General features: G+C 45.4%; 1 protein-coding gene across 1 annotated transcript in view; it reads right to left on the bottom strand.

Moving 5' to 3' along the window:
• gmds (GDP-mannose 4,6-dehydratase) overlaps window positions 1–6,476 on the bottom strand; it is a 666,455-nt gene extending 659,979 nt beyond the window's left edge. The window contains exon 1 of the mRNA XM_033016353.1: window positions 6,231–6,476. Within this exon, the coding sequence (XP_032872244.1) occupies window positions 6,231–6,338 (108 nt within the window). The 5' untranslated portion in view covers window positions 6,339–6,476. The remainder of the gene's footprint in view (window positions 1–6,230) is intronic.
• Between the last annotated feature and the right edge of the window lie 6,374 nt (window positions 6,477–12,850).

Raw genomic sequence — 12,850 nt, 5'->3', positions numbered from 1 at the left:
TTGTCAATTTCAATTGCCTCCTACAGTGAAACTAACAGACTGTTCTTAGGAGACAATGGCATCTGAAAACTGAATAAGTAAAACGTGGACAGTTTTCCTAGTAGAAACAAGGAACTGCAGACGCTGGTTTACACAAAAGGACTCAAAGTGTTTGAGTAGCTCAGTGGGTTAGGCTTTTCCTAGACTTTTTCTGAACTCAAACAGTTTTTTATTCTGCTTTAGTAGTTTCTGTAGTTTTCCAGTTCAATATCCAAATCGAGTTTTAATCAATTCAGTCAGGATAATATAAATATTATTTGCAAAATCATCAATCGCGTTATATCCAATTAGCGTCATGGAAAGACACCTTATAGCAGGACTTCTTATAGTGAATTCTGAAAAAGTGCGTTTGATCTGCAACATTGTTTCTATCTCTCTCTCTATAGAAATTAAAGTCAAAGAGCACAGTCATAGAAACAGGCCCTTCAGCTCAACTTGCCCATTCTGACCAAGATTCTCCCATCTACACTAGTCCCACCTGCCACGTTAGGGCCATATCGCTAACCTTCCAGAGCAGCCTACCATGCGGAACCTTATCAAATGCCTTGTTGATGTCCATATACAGACATTCATGGCTTTGCCCTCATCAACCTTTTTGGTTATTTCTTTTAAAAAACTCAATACGATTCGACCAGACACAATTTCCCACCTACAAAACCATGCTAATAATCCCTACTCAGCCTCTGTCTATCCAAATGCACACATACCTTATCCCTCAAATACTCTCCAGTAACTTGCCTACCACAGATGCTAGGCTCACTGATCTGTAGTTCCCAAACTTTTCCTTGCAGCCTATTTTAAATATAGGTACAACATTAGCCACCCTCCAGTCATCTAGCTCCTCACTCATGTCTAATGTTGATTCATACATCTCAGCCAGGCTGCTTGCATTTACTTGTCTAGCTTTCCACAGAGTGCTCAGATATATCTGATCAGGCCCAGGCGATTTATTTACCTTCATGTGTCTTAGGATGTTTAGCACCTCCTTGACCATAATACAGACTGGCCTCAAGATATTTCCATTATCTGCCACGTTCCACAGTCTTCATGTTTCTCTCCACATTAAAAACAGAGGAGAAATGCTCATCGAGGAACATACCATTCTCCTGCGGTTCCACTCAGAGATGACCACTTTGGTTTCCGAGGAGACCTTTTCTCCCTCTAGTTACCCAATTTCCCTTAATGTGCATACAATCTCTTTGGATTTTTCTTAATATTATCTGCCAGATCTATTTGCTGCCCCATTTCTGCCCTCGTGATTTATTTCTTACAGTGCCCTTCCAAAATGTTTGGGACAAAGACCCATAATTTATTTATTTACCTCTACTCCACAATTTGAAATTTGTAATAGAAAAAAAAAATCACATGTGGTTAAAGTGCACATTGTCAGATTTTAATAAAAGCCATTGTTATACATTTTGGTTTCACCATGTAGAAATTACAGCTTTGTTTATACATAGTCCCTCCATTTCAGGGCACCATAATGTTTGGGATACATGACTTCACAGGCGTTTGTAATTGCTCTTGTGCGCTTAATTGCCTCATTAATGTAGTTGTAAGACAGCTCTCAGCACCTAGTCTTTCCTCCATTCTTTCCATCACCCTTGGAAACTTTTATTGCTGTTTATCAACTTGAGGACCAAAGTTGTGCCAATTAACTTTGTGAATTTATGGAATTCCCTGCCACAGAGGGCAGTGGAGGCCAAGTCACTGGAAGGATTTAAGAGAGAGTTAGATAGAGCTCTAGGGGCTAGTGGAGTCAAGGGATACGGGGAGCAGGCAGGCACGGGTTATTGTTAGGGGATGATCAGCCATGATCACAATGAATGGCGGTGCTGGCTCGAAGGGCCGAATGGCCTCCTCCTGCACCTATTTTCTATGTTTCTATGAAAGTCAACGAATCCATTATGAGACTGAGAAACAAGAATAAAACTGTTAGAGGCATCAGCCAAACATTAGGCTTACCAAAATCATTAAGAAGAAAGAGAGCACTGGTGAGCTTACTGATCGCAAAGTTACTGGCAGGCCAAGGAAGACCTCCACAGCTGATGACTGAAGAATTATCTCTATAATAAAGAAAAATTCCCAAACACCTGTCTGACAGATCAGAAACACTCTTCGGGAGGCAGGTGTGGATTTGTTAATGACCACTGTCGGCAGAAGACTTCATGAACAGAAATACAGAGGCTACACTACAAATCACTGGTTAGCCGCAAAAATAGGATGAACAGGTTACAGTTTGCCAAGAAGTAATTAAAAAAACATCGGAAAAAGGTCTTGTGGACAGATGAGACTAAGATTAATTTATATCAGAGTGATGGCAAGAGCAAAGTATTGAGGAGAGAAGAAACTGCCCAAGATCCAAAGCATGCTACTTCTTCTGTGAAACACAGTGGCGGGTGTGATACAGACAATAGACAATAGGTGCAGGAGTTGGCCATTCAGCCCTTCGAGCTAGCACCACCATTCACTGCAATTATGGCTGATCATCCACAATCAGTACCACGTTCCTGCCTTCTCCCCATATCCTTTGACTACGCTATCTTTGAGAGCTCTAGCTAACTGTCTCTTGAAAACATCCAGAGAATTGGCCTCCACTGCCTTTTGAGGCAGAGAATTCCACAGATTCACAACTCTCTGGGTGAAAACGTTTTTCCTCATCTCCGTTCTAAATGGCCTACACCTTATTCTTAAACTGTGGCCCCTGGTTCTGGACTCCCCCAACATCGGGAACATGTTTCCTACCTCCAGCGTGTCCAATCCCTTAATAATCTTATACGTTTCAATAAGATAGCGTCTCATCCTTCTAAATTCCAGTGTATACAAGCCCAGTCGCTCCATTCTTTTAACATATGATAGTCCCACCATCCCGGGAATTAATCTTATATGTTTCCATAAGATCCCCTCTCCTCCTTCTAAATTCCAGTGTATACAAGCCCAGTCGCTCCATTCAAAATAGAGGAGGAGCCTTGGGGAGCGGCTGCTAACCAGCAGCCGTCCGTTTAACTCTTTTTTTTGTTGAAGTTTTTAATAAGTCTTGTTCTTCGTCTGTTGGAGAAATGGATTTCTTAATGTGGTGGGAAGGAGGTAATTATACTTCTAGGTCCCTACCTGGTCGGTGAGGCAGCTTTTTCTCCGGGCTGCCCGTCGACCCGTCCTCGTGGCCTACCAGCGGACGTGGAGCGCCGTTTCCTGGCGGGGACCGCCCAGCACCTCGGCTTTGGTGGCGGCACAGCACTGGAGCGCTATCGCGGAGCAGAGCGGGCGATGCCTTGCCTGGGTCGCCGTGCTGGATCGACGCGCTGGAGCTCCGGTGAGCTGTGACCGCTGAGATCAACACCTCCGGGCTGCGGGTCTGCGGAGCGTGAGTGGGCGGCGCCGACTCTAACATTGGGAGCCTGGGAGCTCCAACCCGGCGCGGCCTTGTCGACTTCGGAAGCCGACAATCCCCTGCTAGGAAGTGGCCGTTCCAGGTGGCTCAGCCGCTGTGAGGACTCTCCCGACGCCGGGGCAACAGCACCCGGCCAGAACGGGCAGGAACATCGGGCCTCCGTAGAGGCAATAGCGGTGGCCTCAATAGGCCTGACTTTGGGTGAACTGGGGATGGGGACTGGACATTGTGCCTTCCCCCACAGTGGTATCCACTGTGGGGGGATGATTTTTCTGTGTGTAAGTTAATTTGTTAGTCTGTGTCCAAGATGGCTGTCGGAAGGGAGAGTGGACGCTGGCGCGCTTTAGCTGCGGCTGCTCTCTCTTCACATTGTGTTTTTTGATTTTTTGAAGTGGAGCGATTTCTATCTTTAATTTGTGTATTGTTGATGTCCTTATTATTTATTTTTCTCCGACTATATGTTTTTTTTCTCTTCTGTTAACTTTTGTAAGGTGTCCTTGAGACTTTGAAAGGCGCCCGAAAATAAAATTTATTATTATTATTATTATTCTTTCAATATATGACAGTCCCGCCATCCCGGGAAATAACCTTGTGAACCTACGCTGCACTCCCTCAATAGCAAGAATGTCCTTCCTCAAATTTTGAGACCAAAATACTCCAGGTGTGGTCTCACTAGGGCCCTTTACAACTGTAGAAGGACCTCTTTACTCCTATACATAAATCCTTTTGTTATGAAGGCCAACATGCCATTAGCTTTCTTCACTGCCTGCTGTACCTCCATGCTTACTTTCAGTGACTGATGAACAAGGACACCCAGATCATGTTGCACTTCCCCTTTTCCTAACATGACATTTTTCAAATAATCTGCCTTCCTGTTCTTGCCACCAAAGTGGATAACCTCACATTTATCCATATTAAATTGCATCTGCCATGCATCTGCCCACTCACCCAACTCGAGTCACCCTGCATCCTCATAACATCCTCCTCACAGTTCACATTGCCACCCAGCTTTGTGTCATCTGCAAATTTGCTAATGATGCTCTTAATCCCTTCATCTAAATCAATAATGTATATTGTAAATAGCTGTGTCCCAGCACAGAGCCTTGCGATACCCACTGGTCACTGCCTGCCATTCAAAAAGGGACCCGTTAATCCCTACTCTTTGTTTCCTGTCTGACAACTAATTTTCTATCCATGTCAGTACCATCTATACTATTACTAAAACTCTCATCTTGACCACTTCCGGTCCTACGATGTAATTACATTTGCACAAAAAACGCCTCCCTATATCGTTAGGATTTTTTCGCCACCTTACTCACCGTTCTCCCCTCCTCTAAGCACACTAAGTTTTGTTCCGATCGGCGAAATATGAGAAAAGTTATGAAGGTTTAAAAAAATCGTGAGATCAGCAGATTGGTCTTCTCGCCTGTCACTCACCACATAGGTACGCCCCTTCCGTCACCCACTGGAGAAAAAATCCACGGAGGCGGGGCTGAGTAAGCAAGCCATGCTAATTGAGTCCGCAATAGTGGTCGGAAACGCCGCTGCATGGAGTCGGGTAAGCCGCTGCTTGGAGCCGCTGCTGGTGGTCGCTAAGTGGTCCCCTCCCCACACACCCCTCCCACCCCTTTACTCCCCCCCTTCCCCCCACCCCACACCACCCACCTCCCCCCCCCCCACACCTCACCCCCCCCACATCACCCTCTCCCCCCACACTACCCCACCCCACACTACCCCACCCAAACCCCCCCACACCACCAACCCCCCCCCCCCCCACCACCGTCTCCTCCCCCTCCCTCCCCCTTCTCCCTTCCTCCCTTCCTCCTTCCCCCTACCCCTTCCTCCTTCCCCCTCCCCCATGATGGAAATACTGGAGGAAAGACTAGATGCTGTCATCTCTTATACCTGCATTAAGGAGGCAATTAAACACACCTGAGCAATTACAAACGCCTGTGAAGCCATGTGTCCCAAACATTATGGAGTAGAGGCGAATAAATAAATGATGGGTCTTTGTCCCAAACATTATGGAGGGCACTATACATAATGTAAGTAATGACAAAGGGAAACTCACACAATACAACAGTTCAACTAATTTGTGTACCATAAATTATGATCATAGATTCATCACCCCTTATGCTCGCAAAGAAGGGCTGAAGGGAGAGATATAAACTTATCCCTGTCAGGTTTTAACGCAGGTACACAAAAATGGTGGAGAAACTCAGCGGATGCAGCAACATGTATGGCGCGAATGAAATAGGCAACGTTTCGAGCCAAAACGTGTCTGAAGAAGGGTTTCGGCCAAAAAAACGTTGCCTATTTCCTTCGCTCCATAGATGCTGCTGCACCCGCTGAGTTTCTCCAGCATTTTTGTGTACCTTCGATTTTCCAGCATCTGCAGTTCCTTCTTAAACAGGTTTTAACGCATATAGATTGAAAATAAAATAAAATTACTGGCTTGCTGAACATATGAACCAACAGATGCAAAAAGCCTGTAACTTTAAGTCTTATTCACAAAGTTTAGTTGGCAGAGGGGAAGGGAATGATGAGTAGAATTATCCAAAATATCCTGATGCACATATCAAATAAATCACCACATAAAGCTGGAAATACACTGACACTTCGGAGAAATGGGTTCAGGTCAGAGATTAAATAAAAGCAAATTGCAGGGTGAATAATATTAAACAATAATCGATCTTCAACGATATTGTGTAGACTGGCTGCGTTGGCGCCAGTGAAGTTACATGTACTGTACATCCAAGGAGGATGCAGTCAGACAAACATGCGCCTGGAATGTATGTACCTGCCCAGTGATGCCGGTGATGATGGCAACTTTCTTCCTTCCAGATGAAGCTGCCGCATCGTCGCCGCTCGCTGCCAACGCACACTTCAGCCCGTCCATCGTTGCCATCGTGTCCCCGTCACAAACCTGCCTGCTTGCGGCTCCTAATTCACGTCTCCTCTCCCTGAGATTATGTGACTCGCACTTCCGCGTCGCGAAGGAAGCGGCCCCGGCACTCGGTGGCAACGGGGCTGGACTCAGCGCCGCCCCTAGCAACCAAACAGCCCAGCCCTGCAGCTTCCCTGGTCCTCCAGCTGCAGAGACACCGGCAGGTAGTGGCGACCAAGGCACCCCACTGCCAAGCACAGAAAGATACCAGAAACCTGAAATGCCAGCTGAAAATACTGGAAATATTCAACAGGTCAGGCAAAGAGAAAACGTTAACATTTCAAAAATAAGTAGAAATTTGCAGCTCTTATATGTTGTTCATGAATTCATAAATTATAGGAGCAGAATTAGGCCATTTAGAAACATAGAAAATAGATGCAGGAGTATTCGGCCCTTCGAGCCTGCACCGCCATTCAATATGATCATGGCTGATCATCCAACTCAGTATCCTGTACCTGCCTTCTCTCCATACCCCCTGGTCCCTTTAGCCACAAGGACCACATCTAACTCCCTCTTAAATATAGCCAATGAACTGGCCTCAACTACCTTCTGTGGCAGAGAATTCCAGAGATTCACCACTCTCTGTGTGAAATCCCATCAAGTCCAATCTGCCATTCAATCTTGTTCAAGAAGGAACTGCAGATGCTGGAAGATCGAAGGTACACAAAAATGCTGGAGAAACTCAGCGGGTGCAGCAGCATCTATGGAGCGAAGGAAATAGGCGACGTTTCGGGCCGAAACCCCTTCTTCAGACTGATGGGGGGTGGGGGGGAGGAGGAAGGAAAAAGGGAGGAGGAGGAGCCCGAGGGCAGGGGGATGGGAGGAGACAGCTCGAGGGTTAAGGAAGGGGAGGAGACAGCAAGGGCTAGCAAAACTGGGAGAATTCAACGTTCATGCCATCCGGACGCAAGCAACCCAGGCGGAATATGAGGGGGAGTTGAAGTGCTGAGCCACTGGGAGTTCAGGTAGGTTATTGCGGACTGAGCGGAGGTGTTCGGCTGAAACGATCGCCTATTTCCTTCGCTCCATAGATGATGCTGCACCCGCTGAGTTTCTCCAGCATTTTTGTGTACCTGCCATTCAATCTTGGTTGAATTATCTCTCCATCCTAACCCCACTCTCCTGCCTTCTCCCCATAACCCCTGACACCCATACTAATCTTGACTTGGCCTCCTCAGCCTTCTGTGGCAAAGAAGTCCACAGATTTACCACCCTCTGACTAAAGAGGCTTAGTTGTTCTGCTTGACAAAGAAGGTATGTCTTTAATGTGACCCTTGAAAGACGATAACATAATTTAAAAATTACAACTGAGCCTCCTATATCCTCCATCCTAGTCATCCATCCATAATAATATTATTATTATTATTATTAAAGATGGGATAGCAGCACATTTGGAAAGTGGTGAAATCATAGGGCAAGGTCAGCATGGATTTATGAAAGGTAAATCATGTCTGACGAATCTTATAGAAGGATGTATCTTAGAGGATGTAACTAGTAGAGTGGATAAGGGAGAACCAGTCGATGTGTTATATCTGGGGTTCAGTATTGATGTGGATAGAGAACTGGCTGGCAGACAGGAAGCAAAGAGTAGGAGTAAACGGGTACTTTTCACAATGGCAGGCAGTGACTAGTGGGGTACCGCAAGGCTCAGTGCTGGGACCCCAGCTATTTACAATATATATTAATGATTTGGACGAGGGAATTGAATGCAACATCTCCAAGTTTGTGGATGACACAAAGCTGGGGGGCAGCGTTAGCTGTGAGGAGGATGCTAGGAGGCTGCAAGGTGACTTGGATAGGCTGGGTGACTGGGCAAATGCATGGCAGATGCAGTATAATGTGGATAAATGTGAGGTTATCCACTTTGGTGGCAAAAACAGGAAAGTTGACTATTATCTGAATGGTGACCGATTAGGAAAAGGGGAGATGCAACAAGACCTGGGTGTCATGGTACACCAGTCATTGAAAGTAGGCATGCAGGTGCAGCAGCAGTGAAGAAAGCAAATGGTATGTTAGCATTCATAGCAAAAGGATTTGAGTATAGGAGCAGGGAGGTTCTACTGCAGTTGTACAGGGTCTTGGTGAGACCACACCTGGAGTATTGCGTACAGTTTTGGTCTCCTAATCTGAGAAAAGACATTCTTGCCATAGAGGGAGTACAGAGAAGGTTCACCAGACTGATTCCTGGGATGTCAGGACTTTCATATGAAGAAAGACTGGATAGACTCGGCTTGTACTCGCTAGAATTTAGAAAATTGAGGGGGGATCTTATAGAAACTTCCAAAATTCTTAAGGGGTTGGACAGGCTAGATGCAGGAAGATTGTTCCCGATGTTGGGGAAGTCCAGAACAAGGGGTCACAGTTTAAGGATAAGGGGGAAAACTTTTAGGACCGAGATGAGAAAAACATTTTTCACACAGTTTTTCACACGGTGAATCTCTGGAATTCTCTGCCACAGAAGGTATTTGAGGCCAGTTCATTGGCTATATTTAAGAGGGAGTTAGATGTGGCCCTTGTGGCTAAAGGGATCAGGGGGTATGGAGAGAAGGCAGGTACAGGATACCGAGTTGGATTATCAGTCATGATCATATTGAATGGCGGTGCAGGCTCGAAGGGCCGAATGGCCTACTCCTGCACCTATTTTCTATGTTTCTATGTTTCTGTGCGCAAATGCAAATCTGACATGATGTATCGGAGTATGCAGCAATCTTCAGGGCAATTCATGTGTCTCATCGATGTCTGTCATCTAAAAGATTTTAGGGTCAGGTTAAAAAATAAGCTTGCAGATGTGAATTAGTACAGATGGTCAAAAGCTTGAACTGAAATAAATTGCTTTAAGAAATGTGGAATGAGGCACAGAGGTGTGGGATTTAGAATTTAGCATTTTACTAGTTGAGGAATAACTCAATAGTCAGTGTGCCCCAGATCCAAAAAATTCCCTATGAGAGTGAATCTAATCTTCAGGATTAATGAGAAACTGTTCAATACCTGGTGACTACACTCCATCCCCAAACTTTGTAGTTGATCTATTGTATTGCAGACATGGTTTTGATTGCCTACACTCGGAAGCTGTGCTCTAAACCTTTATCATGAAGCATACAAGACGGTGGGCCTTACATTAAAAATCTACAAGGCATAGGTCCTTTGCCATACAGCTCCAGCTGCACCACATTGTCCACTAATATTGAAGGTTCATAGCGACATCATGTCATAAGTGACAGGAGTAGAATTAGGCCATTCGGCCCATCAATCATGGCTGATCTATCTCTCCTAACCCCATTCTCCTGCCTTCTCGCCATAACCTCTGACACCTGTATTAATCAAGAATCTATCTATTTCTGTCTTAAAAATATCCACTGACGGCCTCCACAGCCTTCTGTGGCAACGAATTCCATAGATTCACCACCCTCTGACTGCAGAAATTTCTCCTCATCTCCTTCCTAAAAGAACTACCTTTAATTCTGATGCTATGATCACCAGTCCTAGACTCTCCCACTATGGAAACACCTTCTCCACATCCACTCTATTCAAGCCTTTCACTATTCTGTGTGTTTCAATGAGGTCTCCCCACATTCTGCTAAAGCCCAGCGAGTACAGGCCCAATGCTGACAAACATTCATCATATGTTAACCTACTCATTCCTGGGGTAATTCTTGTAAACCTCCTCTGGACCCTCTCCAGAGCCAGTACATCCTTCCACAGATATGGTGCCCAACATCTCTATTTGCCAGCGCCTTACAGAGCCTCAGCATCACATCCCTGTTTTTGTATACAAGCCCTCTTGAAATAAATGCTAGCATTGGTTTGATTTCTTTACTACCGATTCAACTTCAGATTAAATTTTTGGGAATCCTGCACCAGCACTCCCAAGTCCCTTTGCACCTCCGATTTCTGGATTCTCACCCCCTTCAGAAAATAGTCTACACCTTTATTCCTACTACCAAAATGCACGACTCCACACTTTGCTACACTATATTCCATATACCACTTCTCTGCCCATTCTCCCAAGCTGTCCAAGTCCTTCTGTCGAGACCCTGTTTTGTCTACACCGACTGCCCTTCCATATCATCCGCAAACTTGGCCACAAGCCTTCAGTCTCCTCTTCCAAATCATTAATATACAACGTGAAGTGTAGCGGCCCCAGCACCGACCCTCTGTGGAACTCCAGTAATCACTGGCAGCCAACCAGAAAAAGCCCCCTTTATTGCCACTCTTTGTCTCCTGCCATCCAGCCAACATGCATATCCATGTAATAAAGTGAAGATCTTGGAGAAAATTCTCTACTTCACATATCTCCAGAATAATCTCTTGGTAAAAAGAGACAAAGATGAAGAAGTTCTCAGTTTATTTTCAAATTCACCATCTTCAATGCCTCAGCATAGCCTTTCATCATTGAGAAAATAGGTCTATTAAAATGAATACATCAGAACCTCAGACTTGATTTGCAAGCTGATGGTTTAAGCTCTGAGATTTGGACTACTTCAGCAGGCACCTTAAAGAACACGAAAAGTGTCTTTGTAAAATCAAATTCATTAGGATAAAGGAACCGACATAAGGTCATCATCTCCAGCATTGAAATCTCAGTAACTGTAGATTTTTCCCGTAGCCAACAAGAGGGCGAGACGGTCGAATCCTACATTGGCACCCGCAAAAGCATTGCGGCCAGATGCCACTTCCAAGACTGCGACGTACTCGTCCGCGGCAGACTCATATATGGAATTCTGAATGACAAGAGAATGAGAAATTAATTACTCCGGGATGAGGAGCTTACACTAGATAAGGTTGAACGTGCCTGCCGGGTTGCAGAATACACTGACACCCATACCAAAGCCATGGGACCGGGACCACACTCTGCTTACGATGTCCATGCCTTCTATAGGTCCCCGCGACAAACATTAACAACCCCTCGACAACCGCCTACAGCCCCAGGGAGGGTAACCGATCCTCTTGTCCATAATTGTGGTAATTGTGGTGGCTCACACCCGGAATTTCGTGAGCAATACCTCACTTATGGCAAAACCTGTCACTATTGTAAAAAGAAAGGCCATTTTATCCGGTGCTGCCGCGCTCTGCCAACAGGGCCAGCCACAACAATCTCTTTATGCGCTTGAGGCCCACACTTTCCCACGAGGCACTGACAGAATCAGCATTTCCAGCAGAACCACGACCGCAGCACCTGCAAGAAGGCAGCTAAATCATACATTCTTGTTTACCCCGATTCACCGTCTACAAACAGTGATCCCATGACAACGCTCAGCATCAACATACCAGAATTGCTGCAAAGATAGATACCGGAGCGAGATGTAATGTCGTCTCTCTTACAGACTTCCAAAGAATTCACAACACGAAACTGTCATAATAATAAATAATAATAATAAATTTATTTGTATAGCACGTACAAAAACAACTCACGTTGACCAAAGTTCTTCACATCAGTGCAGGTACTAAATTTGATACAACGGTAGACAGACCTAATGATGCATACATAAAATGTTTACAGAGCCCCCTCAGCGGGGCTCAAAAATGCTTGGGAGTAGAAATTGGTTTTGAGTCGTGACTTAAAGGAGTCGATGGTGGGTGCAGTTCTGATGAGGAGCGGGATGCTATTCCACAGTTAGGTCATGAAAACAAACTCAAAAGTTGCATCCATTTGATGGGGGGGGAGTTGCAACCAGTTGGTACGGTCACATTACGATGCCATCTAGCGTCTCAAGTTTGCATTCTACACTTTTTCATTGTTAGAAGGGAAGTGCCCCTCTTTCTGGGCATTGATGCATGCCGCGATATGAACCTAGTCTTCTTCGGCAAAGCTGTGTACCAGCTGTCGACCTCTCGAAGTCCCACCCAACAATTATTCGAACAATACAAAGACCTTTCTGATAACCAGCTGGGCAAGCTTCCCACACAATACAGCATTGCAACCAACAAGGAAGTCATACCTGTGTTCAAGAAGGAAATGCAGATGCTGGAAAATCGAAGGTACACAAAAATGATGGAGAACTCAGCGGTGCAGTAGCATCTATTGAGCGAAGGAAATGGGTAACGTTTTGGGCCGAAACCCTTCTTCAGAAGGAAGTCATATCTGTCGTTCGTTCTCCTCACCGAATCCCGCAAGCAATGAAGGACCACGTCAAAGTTGAATTAGACATAATGGAAACACTGGGCGTAATAGCCCCTGTCAACGACCCCTCCTCCTGGGTCTCCACCATGGTCGCAGCAATCAAGAAGAACAAAGAAGTAAATAACGATCTGCATCAACCCAAAGATTTAAACACTGCCATCAAACAACCGCACCACCCGATGCGGACAGTGGAAAAGGTCGCAGCCAACCTGGGTAAATCCACAATCTTCTCTGTCCTCGATGCAAATAACTCATTTTGGCAAATACCGCTAGACCATACATCCTCCATGTTAACCACATTCGGGACGCCATTCGGACGCTACCGATTCTTATGAATGCCATTTGGCATCAA

The sequence above is a fragment of the Amblyraja radiata genome, chromosome 2, assembly GCF_010909765.2.
Source record: "Amblyraja radiata isolate CabotCenter1 chromosome 2, sAmbRad1.1.pri, whole genome shotgun sequence".
Lineage (NCBI taxonomy): Eukaryota > Metazoa > Chordata > Chondrichthyes > Rajiformes > Rajidae > Amblyraja > Amblyraja radiata.
This window is presented reverse-complemented; position numbering and strand designations above follow the sequence as displayed.